The 15,098-nt window shown below is 40.2% G+C and overlaps 2 protein-coding genes across 5 annotated transcripts; one reads left to right on the forward strand and one right to left on the reverse strand.

The window, feature by feature from the left end:
• The first annotated feature begins 1,038 nt into the window (after positions 1–1,038).
• nfkbiz (nuclear factor of kappa light polypeptide gene enhancer in B-cells inhibitor, zeta) lies at positions 1,039–8,633 on the forward strand. Of its 3 annotated transcripts, none has more exons than XM_040036781.1 (11): positions 1,039–1,855; positions 2,288–2,384; positions 2,458–2,621; positions 3,026–3,105; positions 3,407–3,753; positions 4,518–4,623; positions 4,704–4,850; positions 6,502–6,565; positions 6,656–6,825; positions 6,979–7,089; positions 7,246–8,633. In XM_040036781.1, the coding sequence occupies exons 3-11, from the start codon at positions 2,546–2,548 to the stop codon at positions 7,468–7,470; spliced, it is 1,326 nt and encodes a 441-aa protein (XP_039892715.1). In that variant the 5' UTR covers positions 1,039–1,855; positions 2,288–2,384; positions 2,458–2,545; the 3' UTR covers positions 7,471–8,633. The 3 variants fall into 3 exon arrangements, with proteins under 3 accessions (XP_039892715.1, XP_039892633.1, XP_039892788.1); XM_040036699.1 differs by having other exon boundaries at positions 1,041–1,855; positions 2,470–2,621; XM_040036854.1 differs by lacking the exon at positions 1,039–1,855 and having other exon boundaries at positions 1,862–2,384; positions 2,470–2,621; positions 7,246–7,413; positions 7,502–8,633.
• On the reverse strand, positions 8,413–13,557 carry jagn1b (jagunal homolog 1b). 2 transcript variants are annotated; one of them, XM_040037170.1, is made up of 4 exons: positions 13,429–13,557; positions 12,771–12,868; positions 11,531–11,603; positions 8,413–9,156 (listed from the first exon to the last, which is right to left on the reverse strand). In XM_040037170.1, exons 2-4 carry the CDS (start codon positions 12,857–12,859, stop codon positions 8,740–8,742), a joined length of 579 nt encoding a protein of 192 aa, XP_039893104.1. In that variant the 5' UTR covers positions 12,860–12,868; positions 13,429–13,557; the 3' UTR covers positions 8,413–8,739. The 2 variants fall into 2 exon arrangements, with proteins under 2 accessions (XP_039893104.1, XP_039893180.1); XM_040037246.1 differs by having other exon boundaries at positions 8,495–9,129.
• Positions 13,558–15,098: the final 1,541 nt, after the last annotated feature.

Here is a 15,098-nt window from a genome sequence, read left to right on the forward strand (position 1 = left end):
GGCAGATGGGGTGTAAATGTTGGTGGTCCTCTGCAGTTTCCTAAATTAATCTCTTTTATACTTGATCTTTAATGCTGTGTGAATTGTACATTTGAGTTTGTAACTTTGAACCATGCACAATAGTGTAACCGAGTTGATGTTGAGCAACCCTTGGAAATAGAGAAGCTTATTATTATTATTAATATATATATATATATATTTTTTTTTTTTTTGGGGGGGGGGGTTGTGTTTTCCTTTTCCTTTGTTTGACTAAGTTATTATTTACAGGTCATATAGTTTGTACTTCCACTTAACTGTTGCTCTTTAACATCTTATAAGTGTCTGATTTGCAAGGGAGGGCGATTGACTGTTATACAATAATTTAGCTGCCCTGGATGTTTCCTTTGCTGTGGAAGTACTCCAATTTCTGTATGTAATTTTGAAACGCAATAAAGATATTGTTGGAAAAAAAAAAATTGATTCATGTTTGTGGCTGTAATGTGACAAAATGTGAAAAAGTTCAAGGGGGCCGAATACTTTTGCAAGCCACTGTATGTATGTATGTATGTATGTATGTATGTATGTATGTGTGTATATATATATATATATATATATATATATATATATATATATAATAACAACTTCAATACAACTATAGAAATACATCACAGCATCTTCTTACTCAGCTTACTAATTGTTTTTGGCACAAACGATCCCTTCCTACACCTTTTTGCTAGCTAGAGGCATGAAATCATGTTGTCCTAAGGGCATTAATTAACGGACAGCAACAACAGACCGGGCTTTTCCTTAAGACAGCCTGATGATACAGCTTCATCATTTTTTTTCCCTCCAGTTCTTATAACCCTGTTCAGTTTGCCCCTGATTACCACATTGAGATATTGGATATAAGGACACTTTCAATCAAGCTAACAAACTCTTTCCAAAAACATTGTGGCTAACGCCAAAGCCTCTTAACACCCTGATCTCTGATTAGCTTTCTTGTAAATGGAATCAATATATGTTTCCAGATTTAAAGCTATTAACAACTTGCACAGACTGACCAGGAAGTGAAACACCTTTTACGGGGCCTGGGTCATTCAAGACATGCTGTTTTGACAACATTAATCAACAAATGAGCCTTACACAATTCTTCCAGCCTGCGTACCTCAGCAACCTAGCCTAGTAAAAACAATAAAACCTACAAGTGCAGACATAGGTCACATTTTTTTGGCAGGCTCTCATTTTTTCCACATTCCTTCAAAGGCATGTTTGAGTTGGTTTCGGGATTAAAGGACTCATTTTGGGTAAGTTCAGTACCTGTCGGTGATGGTTAAACGTAGAGGTGAGGTATACTCTCCACACAGAGTGGAGCAGAGCACAGTCACCACATGGGAAACATTCAAAAACTCAAATGCTATATGTATGACAAATATGACAAATGCTCATCTAAACAAGTCATCTCATCCACTTCAAAGCTGCCAAATTTGAAGTGGATCAGATCAAGTGTAGTCGAAGCAGGCAAAGAACCAACAAAAAGGCAGATTTTAAAAAATATGTATTAAAAAGCTGAGCAGAAATTTGTAGTAAAAGTCTGTCTGTCTGTTCTTTGTTTCAGAATAAGGACGTTATCCTTCTGCCATCCCATTCTGCCTTATCACGCATTTCATAACGCCCACGCAGGATCTGTTTTTTTAAAGTCTAGCACAACCTGTCTTCCTCTCCCAGAGGGGAAATCCCAACAAACGAGGGCTGTTACAGGGGAGTGGTTTGCTCCAACAACAAATTAACGTCATCCAGAGCTTGAGCTTTCAGTTATATGCAGGTGTTCATTAACAAAACACAGGTCTTCATCCTGCAGATGCGCAGAACTTGACAGGTAAGCCTCTGGAACCTAAGAGGAAGTTTTCTGTTTAATGTAGTAACAGGACATATTTAACAATAATCTGCTTTAATTGAAGAGTACTTAGTTCAAATTTGCACTGCGTTTGGGACTGAGTGGTGTTAAAAGGCAGCATTGTTCATAAGTTTGCTTATGTATTCAAACTGTAAAGTTCATTTGCATATAAACTGATCGCCGCTAATCTTTTATGTTTCTAAATAGGCTTAAATCCAACTGCTTTTAGAGCCTTTTTTCTTACTTTAATACTTTAATGTACTTTATTTGCATATAAATTTGTTTTCAGTGTTTTAATCTCGACTTTCACCTTGAGCTGCAAACATAAACTAGTAGAATTTAGGTGGCTTTAGTTGGAATAAATGTTTTGCAGTTATGCATAAAGTAAAACCTTTATTTTGAAATGCTTAACAGACACACCTCAGTAACCCTGTGTAGGAGGAAACCAGTTGCGGGGCATTTTGTGCTGCAGTTGTTCCTTGTTTCTGATCCTGCGTTTACAAGCAGAAAGGTGAGCCACCTGTACATGTTTCACTATCACACATCTGCTGTTTGTTTTTCATAAAATTTATAATAATAGGCAGTTTACCCTCCAGGTTGTGTGTGTGGAGGGAGCAGCAGAGAAAACTGACAGAGAACGCTGGCTGAGAATCAGTGAATGACTCCGTAAACATGCTGGATTCTAGAGGGATTGAAATCTCAGGAGGCCAGACTCTGCTGGCCTCTCACTTTGGCTCGAGTTTCAGAGGTGAGTTTGTGTAATTTCAGTAAACTGATAACACATTCACCGCTCTAAAAAGTCTGAAACTCTAACCTCACACATTGTTTTGCCTCCAAACACCTTATTCCACCTGTTTTATTTTTCGAGATTCATAGAACGAGGAAGTCAGACAGACTTGCGAATGTTAAATTAGTCGCACTGTTGACTTTGTGTGCCAGGCCTAAAGCACACCACATGACTAAATGCTTACCTAATCAACCGAGAGCTTTTATTGATAAATGAACTTTACCCCCTTACTGCATGCACTGTTTCCTATTTTTCACTGAAGAATAAATACTTGATGCTTTATGCGGTGGCACATATTTACAGTGTGTGAAAGACACAGTGTGTCTTTCATGTCCAGGTTAGTAAAACTTCTAATTTCCCTACAGGGTGCTCATTCATCGATGTGAAGCCACCACCGGTGAGAACTGTGAAGCAAATGCTAATGATGAAACGTAAAAATCTACAGGTATGGCCCTGAGTGCAAGTAGACCAGTAAAGTACAGAAAATAGAACATATAGAAGGCTTCATCTGAACTCTTTATAAAGGTGCACATGAGCGTGTAAAGTCTTGAGTTATGGCAGTGCTTTGAGTTCCTCCAGTATGAGGAAGAATTGGCAAAATTCAGAGCCAAGTACAAGTTGTTGAGAAAAGTCTGCATGTAAAGGCAGCCCAAATTAGTGTGTTTATTATGAATAATAACAACCCATAATAAGCCAATTATTAATATTCCTAGTAAAAGTTGACATTGATCCTCTTGTATTAACAGAACTGCTCACAGGACAACTACAATTTGGAGCATAAACGCATGTCTCCAAAATACGAAACTTCTCCCACTGGTATGAATAATCATCAGTTAAGCCCTCCAGTGCCTGTCAGTCAAAATACCACCACCCTGTTTCCAACTGCTGCTTCTGAAAATGCTCCAATGAAACCAGAGTTTCTCGTAAATCAACAAATGCAGCACAGCTTCGAGTATCCACCCCTGCACGAACAAAGGACCCCGTCTCCTGAAGGCAGGATGACCTTGTTTCAATGGCAAATACAGCAGGAGGCACGCAAAGTTGAAGGAATTTCCCTAGAGCAGCTGTCCATGCAGGACTCAGATGGTGACACGTATGTATGCATGAACGAAAGCATTACCCTGACCAGTGGTTACTTGAATAAAGATCAGTGTCATAAAATTAGGTGAGAAGATTAAATAGTAAACTAAAAAGTAGAGATACAATTATATGGGCAGACAGAGCTAGGTCAAAGTAAAAAGCTACATGGGTGAAACTACTAAAAGTCAAGGCTGATCAGCTGAAACAGGCTAAAGTAACAGAACAGTGGAAGGCTAAATAGCACCCCCCCAGCAAATTTATAGCTAAATGGTTAAAAGCTAAAAGGTTCCAATATCTACAGTTATCCGGTAAAGTGACAAAAATATGAAAATAAGCTAATGGATCATTGATTTTTAAACAGTTAGATAAACATATTGGGTGAAGAGTTTACAAAGACAAAAGCAAACAATTGAAACGGATCAAAATATTCAAATGGTTGGGAAAAAGATGATTAAATGGTTATAATATGCAAAGGTAGTGGATAACAGGTTGGAGCGGTTGGAAAACGGGTAGAGAAGTCACACGAACACTAGGTGAAAGTTATTGTTTTTAGGGTAAACAATTTAGCAAAAAAAAAAAAAAAAAAAAAAACGCAGACAGAGGTGGAAATCATTGAGGAGCAAATGGAAAATAGCTCTAACAGGCCTACTTGGCTAAAAGTGCAGAATAATTATTAGAAATCACACAAATGTACAGTAAGCCTGACCCAAACACTGACACATGAACAGCATTTCTGTGGATTTCTGCTGCAGCTGACCTTTTTACTCCTTCCACCAGATTCCTTCACATAGCAGTAGCAAAAGGTCTGCGTGCTCTGGCTTACGTGCTCTCTGCAAAAATGGCTGGAACTTGCTTTCTGGACATTAAAGAACACAATGGGCAGGTAAAGACATTCAGTGGCTTGTGATTTATGGTGGTTTTCATACATCAAGACACATTAACCTGTAAGCTGTGTTTCCACAGAGCCCTCTCCAGATCGCGGCTGCCACCAATCAGTACTTAATTCTCCAAGACCTCATGGCTCACGGAGCTCAGGTCAACACGAGAGACTGCTGGGGCCGTGCTCCTTTGCATGTGTGTGCTGAGAAAGGCCACTATCTCACTCTGGGGGTAAGAAATCACTATCAGTATTTACCTACCTACCTGCATATGTATATATAGATTAAATGCTGATTAAAAGTTAAAGCATAAACTTAAAGTTGACCTCTTTAGGCTTCAAATATTCACTAATTTAATCTAAATTAAATCATTCCATTGCTAAGCAGCGCAAGATTATACTGTCTAGCAACTTTTCAGAGCATTGCTTTGGATCAACATGAAATTTTAAGTTAGCTTTAAAAATTCTCAAACTTTAATTGCTGCTATCAAATACAAAGTGGCTATACAGTGTAGACATTTACCTAACAAGCGAAATTCCCTGCACTAATCCCTTTGGGATTGCATCAGAACGGCATCTGGTGTTCTTGTTGACGCAAAATAAGAAAAATATTTGTGGTTGTTTCTATAGCAACAACAGGCTTAAACACACAAGTTTAAGATGTAAAAAAGGTGATTGTTCAGAGTATAGTATTCCCATGATACAACAGTAGGACAAAGTAACAAATACTGTCGTATCTCCTAGCGAGATGGGAGTGGCACACCTGTCTCACTATTGCCCCAATCCAGGGCGTGAAGCTCTGCTGGCAAATGACACCTTGTGAGTAAATGAGCCACGCCCATGGAAAACGGCATTAGGTGATACCTGGGGATTGAGAAAGGCTGGCTAAACTCCAAACGCAGGATTCATTTCTTTTGTAAAACATAATTCAGCTTTCATAATAAAGCCTGAAGATTTTCACTGAAACCACAACACCAAGTCGTATAGATGACGACAGTCTTGCCACGTTTAAGCATCACAGGGCCAGAATTGGGACAGCTTTCCTCAATGGAGTGCTTACAAGTAGGGGAAACAGAACTGTCTGATTCTGAGCAGCAAAACCAGAGGGTTTAGTGTAAAAGAACTAATCAAATGTCATAACCTAAACAGGAGACAGATATCGGTGTAGGTCAGTAATCCAGTGGTCATTGTAGGCGCTGAAACTGGCAACTAGACATACTTCAGTTTTCAAAGCTGATCAGAGTCCCATATTTTTAACCCCTAGTATGGTTACTACCGTAGAGTGTGTCCTGAGAGTTGCTGACCCATCCCATTCATTGTTAAGAGTTAACAAGAGTTCTGCCATAAAGACAACATTTGACGTCCTCCCCTGTACCCCTATTGACGAGTTCTGACACTTCAGTATATATCATTAAATTCAGGGGTTACTCCTAGTAAGGTTTCTAGAGGGTAAAGAGTTAAGGCTGCATGATAACAAACCCACTAAAGGTTTAACCGAAGAAGGCTTTTGGATGACAGGTCTTCAAAAACAAGAAATTGAGTAAGTCTTTAAGTCTTGTCTTGTAGACTATAAAAAAAGAGGCCTTCATCTCAAGCCCTTAAGACAACAGAGATACACAACTCATCTTGTTAATGTATAACATGCGTATTGCTGAGAGTTAATGTGAAACACGTTGCCTGCTTCCTCAAATGTACCAAAGACCTTTGTCTTATCACATGGCACCAAAATTAATAATAAACCCGGACTCTGATCCACTTCCCCTGCAACTGTGACAAATGTAGGCCAAATAACGTTTTGTCAGAATAGAATTTAGTGTTGCAGTCATGCTTTTTTTTTCTAGTTGTATTAAGAATATTTTCTTAATCCCACTCATATTTCCACAGGGCATCTGGAAGGCCTTAAAAGGAAATGGGGAACTGATCGATGTAGAAATGTTCAGTTACGATGGTGAGTGTGTTTTTGTGTGACTAAAAACTTTAGGATGCTCAAATGCCTTTTTTGTGATTAAATTCTGTAATTTGTTTCTGTGTCTGGAAGGTTTGACTGCTCTTCATTTGGCCGTCTTGTCTCACAACAATGTTGTGAAGGACCTGAGGAACCTGGAAAATCCCTGCACATTCATGACCACGGAGCTGGGGCAGCGGAAGCGCTTGTACTTTGAATGTATCAAGATTCTGCTGAACATGGGCGCCTCCTGTGGGACAAAGGTAAGTATTACCACTTCAGGGAAACATTTAGCTGGCTTGGTCCTGCTCCACACCAAACTGCTCGGGTTTTCCCGTCTCTTGTGGTTTGGTTTAAGATACAGTGATCTAAATTTCCAATCTGGTTTTCATTTGGTTTATTTTTAATCTCTCCAGGATCTGAAAAGTGGGCGGACTTCTATCCATATGGCTTCTGAGGAGGCAAATGTGGAGCTGCTGAAGATTTTTCTTGACCAGCCAACAATGCTGTCCATTGTAAATGTTAAGGTATGCCTACTGTTTCATGACAAACAATATATTTAGGGTGGATTGCTGCCTTTTACAAGAAACCAGAGAGAAAGTTTCCCAGCTGTCACAGCTCCAAACTGCGCCCATAAAAACTACACAAACAGTAACATGTGGTGTCTTGTCCACTCCTTTCAGACGTTCAGTGGAAACACGGCGCTGCACATCGTCAGCTCTCTGACCAATCACAAAACTCAAGCCGAAGCAGTGAAGCTGCTTATGAGAAAGGGAGCCGATCCTGGGATTAGGAACTTAGAAAATGAGCTGCCGTCTCAGCTGGTACCTGAAGGTCCTGCTGGGGAAAAGGTAAGGGTGTCACTTCACATACATGCTGGAGGAATTGCAGATGGCACTGTTTGCTGACTGAAATCAAAATCAAAATTTTTTCCTGCAGGTGCGGCAGATCCTGAAAGGAAAACATGTTAATGCTTAAATAAAGCTGAAGAACACTGTCAGTCAGACAGTTGAGTATGATAAATATGATTTGCCAAACAAGGCAGATGGTGGTTGTTTCAGTGAAACATGTCGAGTTGTTCATTACGGTGTAATGCTTACAAAAAAAAAAAGAAAAAAAATTGTACTTATGTTAAATTTTTGTTGTTACTTTTATCAAGTAGGGTCAGTGTGATTATTCTTTACAGGTTTTAAGAGTTTGGAAAGGAATCTTGGGGTTGTTTTTTTAAATTTTTGAATATTTTAGCACCAAGTGAAATCCTTTTGTTAATGCAGTGGAAAATATTTACCCATCTCATCAAGAGATAGTACTTTGAAAGGTATCAAATGATTTCTTTTTTTCCCCGGCATATTGGGCCAAAATGTAACAACAATGTAACAAAATGGTGCATCCCTCATCAAATCTACACTTAATTTTGTAAGCTTAAATCTTTGTAAGAGTTCTGATCTTAAATATCTAGGTAATGTTTTGATAATGATATGCAAAATGTGGGAAAAAAAAAAATCACTGAACCAACTTTTTTCTAACTATGCAATTACACTGTGTTGTTTTTGTCTTCATGACTGTGTGTTATTGTAAAGGTAACTATTGTGATGTGTGAATTGTCTTGTTTTACATTTTTAGTTAAGTTTCAACTTTATGGTTGTAAATAGGAGGGGTGATACAGAATTCTGGGACTCTGCCTTATATACATATAAAAAAATCAAACAGGCATGATTTAAATTTGGGCAATCTTATGTGCGTCTCCAACACATTGTGGAAAACCTCCAACTCTGGAGAAATGGACGAAGTCACCTGGAGGAATATTTGGCTAATATTGTGCCAAATCCCAGAATTTTTACTACAATTTCTAATTTTCTAAACATTTTTTTAATGTTACTGGATGTGATTTGCATTTTCTCAGTACTTAAAAGTAACGAAGTACACAAAACATTTTAGGATTTGTTGCTGTTAATGATGAAATGTCAGAAATCATGTACAGAGGGGAAGGTGGTGGTTACAATCTGTCCAAGGACTGATTTTCTTCAAACAATGATGTAATCACTGTCAAATATAAATATAGAAAAAAAAACAAGCTGGACAACAATAAAGTCTCTTAGTCTTGGCAATTCGGCTCTAGGATCCTCTCTGTCCTTCAAACCAGTTGACCTTGGAGTTTAAGCATGCTTCAGCTGAATTTATTTCTTCTTCTTCTCCTGTGTGGTGGTGAACCACTGGTCCAGCAGCTTCTTACTATAGTAGATCTGCCAGCCGTGAACCTGCACGGCGATGACGATCACCAGGTACATGACTGACACGGCGCTGAAGCCGAAAATGAAACGGTATGCTTTGCCGTGGCGATAGAGCTGCTGAGCCACGGGGAACATCTCCATGCTGCCGTAGATCAGTGGCGCCACGCAAAAGAGCCCGGCGCTGATCATGGAGATGACCAGGTAGCTGATGTTGTTACGGGGCAGTGCCAAGAAGCTGAAGACTGTGGGTATTATGCTCAGTAAGTAGGGGTACTCCCACTGGTATGGAGAGGCCACCACCTTGTGGGACACCAGGTTCAGCTGGCTTACCGTCACCTGAGAAAGAAATGAAAACACACTCAACTTTTACAGAACGTGCCCTAAACACACACACCCGCCCTCTCACATCATCTATAATTGACTGAGACAGGACTCTTCCAGACACTAAACCAAGGCACAATGTACATTTCAATTCCTTTAATTTTAAATATGTTTATATTGTCTATCCTGTAAAATAGTCAGATATCTATTCATATTAATGTACAGAATTCACCTGCTTGCTGCTACTACTGCACATTCACCCAGTGTATATACTGTGTGTGTGTGTGTGTGTGTGTGTGTGTGTGTGTGTGTGTGTGTATATATATATATATTAGGGGTGCAACGATATTCGTATCGATATTGAACCGTTCGATACAGTGCTTTCGGTTCGTACGCATATGTATCGAACAATACAAAATTTGTAATTTATTTTATCAACTTTCCTTTGCGATGCTGTTGTGTGTGCGTCAGTTATCTGCGTTCGACTACTCCGCCTAGGCTCGACAGTGCAGCCTAGGCGGAGATAGTCGACGCAACGAGATTCACTGAGCGCTCACCACGACAGGCATCGTCAGAAGGAAAGGCGCCGGGCAAGCTAGCGAGAACAGAAGTTAAGCTCTCCTTGCACATGGACCTCCCCCACCTCATTCAGTCTGGCGTTTGGAATATTTTGGTTTTCATTGACGTATGACCCTGAAGGTAACGCAGTCATGGACTAAGTAAACAGTATGTTGGATGTGCCATGCAATGCCTAATTACATGGGTGGGAACTAGTGTGTTAGCGCAGTTAGCTCGTTAACGTGTTGGCCGTCTGCCCATGCACGGGCGATCGCGGTAGCTCGTTAACGGAGATTTGCCGTGTTGTGGCGTTAACGTCATTTCAACGAGATTAACGCTGACCAGCCTAGTGGGAACACAACGAAATTGAATGCCATTTACGCCGACATCTCCTAGTGCAAAGACAGTGGAAGCAGAAAAAACAAGCAGCATGCTACTAACTTTAGCCGAGTCATTTAGACAGCTGTTAGCACATGATTCTCCTTATATGTTTAATATGCTGCTGAGAATATAGCCCAGAAAAAGCGGATAGTATAGTTTTATTTTGGAAAGAGCCATTTCTCTGTAATAACTCTCTTTTCCAAAGATGAGTGATTCCTCAATCAGATACAGGCTTGCAATTCGCTAGCCCGCTGTCCCGGAGCTAGCGATTTTTTCAGTCGGGCTACCAAATCTATCTCTTCCCTGCCCGTCGGCTATTGTAGGAAATATGTCAATGCTTTTGCTTCTTTCAGAAATGTAGCTGGGTAATTATGTCATTGGCATCGGTGGCCACTGTCAATATGTGACTATTGAAGTCGCGTTTGAATTTGCGCGTTTTTTTTGCTTTCACTTTGCAATCGTGCGAACTGTGTATAGAGAGCGACAGCCACTGATCGTGTGAGTGATGATAATTTGTGCACCAATTCCTCTGCATCGTCTTATTAATCGTTAGCTTACTATGCAAACTGGCAAGTGAAATCTCCCGCAGCAAGCTTAAACATGTGAGAGGTTGATCGCGCGAGAAATCGCTGAGCTTATGTGAGTGAGCGTGTAAAAGCATTTCAGTTCTGCTGAGCCAATAAGCAGGTCAGGGTGAAGAAGTGACAGCCAAGAAAAAGCTTACCACAAAACGGAGAAGTTATGACAAATCAGACTATAAGGCAAAAAGAAAGTGCAGCTTTTGGTTTCATGGACAAAAGAATTTCTGTGGCTGCAATATGATGAGCTAAATAACCAGGGCTGCACATAAGTGGTCCGCAGGTGCGCATTCGCTGTCAAATAAAAAAACACGCACAAGGGTTGGGTTAAATTTAAAAACTGTACTTTTGAGTTAAAATTATATTTATAATTTTAATAAATGACAAATTAAAAAGCATGCAGAACATTTTTTTGTATCGAAAAATATCGAACCGTGACACCAAGTATCGAACCGAACCGAACCGTGAATTTTGTGATCGTTGCACCCCTAAGATATATAATTATATATATATATATATATATATATATATAATGTTCTTCCTCTACACCCCCCCCCCCCCCCCCCCCCCCCCCCCCCCCCCCCCCCCCCCCCCCCCCCCCCCCCCCCCCCTCCCCCCCCCCCCCCCCCCCCCCCCCCCCCCCCCCCCCCCCCCCTCCACCCCCCCCCACCCCCCCCCCCCCCCCCCCCCCCACCCCCCCCCCCCCCCCCCCCCCCCTCCCCCCCCTTCCCCCCCCCCCCCCCCCCCCCCCCCCCCCCCCCCCAATTTTTGTCCACATGTCGAGGAGCGTGTCAGGCTACATTTCACTGTGTGTTATACTTGTATAACTATGCATGTGACAAATAATAAAGAACCTAGAACCTTGAACGTAAAACATGCTTCTGCACAAGAATGCTTACCTGAGCTGCCATCAACACCCAGATCAGCAGATGGACAATGTTGAGCTTACGGATTTCAGACTTCAAGGAAACACTGTGAACATAAAAAAATAATAAAAGAAAGACCAATCAGATGTTAGATTTTAAACGACTCAAAATTTAGTGGATCAAAGTCTCCTAAATACAGAAACTTTTGCATAGCAACAAATCACAATCACTCACTCAGTAATTTATATCTAAGAGATTCTTCTATGTACTTATTTAAGCAGGCCGATGCTTCTGATGTCTCAGAAACAGTACTTCTCAAAAGGCTGTATTTGCTTTGGCTTGTCCATCCAAGAAGGAGGATGAGCTTACGCAACTGCAAGAGGCCTGTGGGTCCATGATTCAAAAGAATCACGACTTCTCCTGCAGCATTACTCAGAATTTATTCAAGCTTACAATGATCACCTTGACCCACATTGTGCTCAAAGTCATATTTGTTGTTTTACAAACAATAACTTGTGAAACGAGATGAGATAATGACCACATCCCGTCCCAGGTCAGACAGGTTGTGCAGCGTAACTTTTCCTTTAAATGTTGATCACTAATACATACAACCACTGCAGAATCATCAGTATCTCTGTACGAGGCATGACCTGGACTTTTCCTGAAAGTTTGACGTGTATGAGCTGAACAGGAATGGAGGCAGCAGAGTCCCCGTTGGAGCTTCTGCACATCACCAAATTAGACGAGACACCACCCTAATTAGATATACTACCTTACAGACTGGCTGCAGTAAGTAGTCCATGAGATGCTGGACATGTTGACATGTTCCTGTAGCATCTCTCTCAGTAGCTCTTGAGAATAGTCTCTCCAGCTGATAGTTGTGATGCCAAATGAGATACTACTGACATTCTGGTTTTAGAACAGCTGTACTGCTCTTTTTAGCTTTTCAAATGAGTAGTTTAATACTTAAGAACGGTGAAGCTTGTTTTATTATTTGATTTGAATGATCAGGACTGTACACTGATGAAAGAAAGCCTTGAATGAACTGAGGTATACATTTTTATACTGTCATCTATATCAGTTTAGTTAACAGGGCCCTAGTTAACACTTAGCAGCTTTTAAACTAATTAAAACTAAAGTGATTCCAGATAAACACTACTAATGTTTAATTACTTGGGCACTTAAGATAAAATATTTAAAAAAATAAAATAAATATAATTCCTTAAGAGTTGAATTTGGGCATTATTGCTCATTTAATGACAAACAAATGAACCTCATCTGGTAGTGAGAGGCGACCCGCTCCCGGTGCTGGTAGTCACTGCCATCTGTGCCCGCTGCTCTTGGACCAGCCCGAGAAGCCATGATGGATATCTGAAGGCAAAACATGTCAGGTTTAACATCATCTAATGTCTAATTACACATCAGTAAGCCAGTCATTTCCAGCAATGAGCTGACTGCTCAGTCAGTCATGCAATACCGTTACTCTTATATTTTACACTTTAAAAGCTTCACGTTTGCGTTTGTAGAAGTAACAAAGCTCTAAAATGAGGGTGGAAGGGGACTTTGCTCTTATTAAATCACGGCATACAGGTGTTTAATTCATTAGTTATCTGCTAATGCTGCTAATGTGGCACGGGGAGCGTTTAAGAGTACGAGCGTTTAAGAGTACATACAGAGTTTCCCACTCTGCATGTCAGCTTAAATGTTTCAGAAGATACTTCGTTTTTACTTCAGCTGCCATGACTTATGTCGATAAGTTGAGTTACAAATTGTTTGGGAATGGCTGGGCTAGCAAGCTAATGCCTGTGAGTGATTCACTGCTACTGTAAGTCAAACAAAAGTAGTGCTAGCGAGAGATAAATACGAGTCAGACCACCGGCAATGGCATTATGTCGTCTGTTGAGACATCTGATATATACAACGGCACTTACCTTTTATTTTCTGCTACAGAATAAAAGCATTTAACCGTTAAAAACCTGGTTAACAACGGCTACAGAGCAGCTAGCTGGCGAGCTTCATACAAGGAAAAAGGGACGACAGACAGAATGTATGACGTGTCAAACCCTGATTGGTCTCTATCTTCTTGCTTTCCTGTGACTGTCATATGTTAACCATTTAATTCCTCTGATAAGCAGATTGCATTTCTCTGGATGATCTGATGGCAACACACTGACACTGCTGCAGTCATAGGCTATTTTATTTTAAACATAAACTCACTGGCCACTTTATTAGGTGCTCCTGTTCTATTGCTCTTTACTGAAACATGTAATCAGACAAATAATGAATGCATTTAGGCATGTATACAGTCAAGATGACCTGTTAAAGCTCAATGCGAGCGTCAGAATAGTGAATAAAGGCGATTTCAGTGCCAGACAAGCTGAACATTTCAGAAACTGATGATTTACTAGGATTTTTCCACAAATGAAAAATTGTGGAGGTCAGAGGAGAATGGTCAGACTGCACTGAGCTAATAGGAGGGCAACAGTAACTCAGACAACCACTCTGAATGCACAAGATGCCAAACGTTGGCCTACAGATAGGCTGCGGCAGCAGACGACCTCACCAGGTGCCGCTCTTCTCAGTGAAAATTAGACAATAGAAAATTGCCTGGTCTGATTTCTGCTGTGACATTTGGACCCCTCAGTGCCAACTGAGGATTGCTTAAATGTCACAGCTTGCCTGAGTATTATTGTTGACCATGTCCAGTCCATCCCACATGACCCCTTATGACCTATCTTCTGATGGGGGCTTCCAGCAGAATAATGTGCAATTTCACAAAGCTCAGATCATCTTTAAACTGGTTTCTTGAGCATGTTAATAAGTTCACTGTAGTCATCAGATCTCAATCCAGTAGAGCATCTTCGAGATGTGGCAGAACATTTTGAGATTAACATTTTGGATGTGCAGTTCACATATCTGCGGCAATTGTGTGATGCTGTCATGTCAATATGGTCCAAAATCTCTGAGGAATGTTTCCAGCACTTTGTTGAATCTATACCACAAAGAATCAAGTCCAGACATGGTCCAGTTCAATTTTGCTGTGTTGATTAAGGTCTTGGCTACATGTTTTTCATTCTTGTTGATTGTCATTGGTGTAGGAATCTATAGAGCACAATGCTTTTGCCTTGCAAAGCACAAACATCATCTTAAAAATTAGGTCAAGACGAAATTTTATTTATTTATTTTTTTTTATTTTTTTATTAAACCATCATATTGCCAAGAAAAAACAACAAAGATCAAAATTCACGTATTTACAGCACAGTTTTTGTCTGAAAATAAAGGAATATTAGGAAAAGTACTTTTTAAAGAATGTCATACCAAAATGGCTTATCCTCAGTTTGGAAAAACAAACAAACAAAAAAAAAACCCCACCCAAACAACCCAAGAAAAAAAGTGGCACAGTCATATGAATAGGTATTGCTATTTTATGTGTCCTGCATTTTGGAATGAATTCTCTATTTAGTGTTCAACACACAAGACAAATCCAAGTAATCAGTAGTCAAACAAATAAATTACAGAGAATACTGACAAACTCACACATACCTTTCAGTTTATATTTATTACAAATAAAAAAAAAGGACATCAAAGGGAAAAATCAAAC

This window comes from Simochromis diagramma, unplaced genomic scaffold (genome assembly GCF_900408965.1).
Source record: "Simochromis diagramma unplaced genomic scaffold, fSimDia1.1 OVJJ01000411.1, whole genome shotgun sequence".
NCBI classification, from domain to species: Eukaryota; Metazoa; Chordata; class Actinopteri; order Cichliformes; family Cichlidae; genus Simochromis; species Simochromis diagramma.

Excerpts from the sequence above, each read along its gene's own strand:
- nfkbiz (XM_040036781.1), top strand. The coding sequence starts at position 2,546 with ATGCTGGATTCTAGAGGGATTGAAATCTCAGGAGGCCAGACTCTGCTG. Across the intron at positions 4,624-4,703 it reads TTAAAGAACACAATGGGCAG|AGCCCTCTCCAGATCGCGGC; the intron begins GTAAAGACATTC and ends GTGTTTCCACAG. Across the intron at positions 4,851-6,501 it reads GCCACTATCTCACTCTGGGG|GGCATCTGGAAGGCCTTAAA; the intron begins GTAAGAAATCAC and ends ATATTTCCACAG.
- jagn1b (XM_040037170.1), bottom strand. The coding sequence starts at position 12,859 with ATGGCTTCTCGGGCTGGTCCAAGAGCAGCGGGCACAGATGGCAGTGAC. Across the intron at positions 11,604-12,770 it reads GCCTCTCACTACCAGATGAG|TGTTTCCTTGAAGTCTGAAA; the intron begins GTTCATTTGTTT and ends TTATGTTCACAG. Across the intron at positions 9,157-11,530 it reads GGGTGTTGATGGCAGCTCAG|TTGAGTGTGTTTTCATTTCT; the intron begins GTAAGCATTCTT and ends GTTCTGTAAAAG.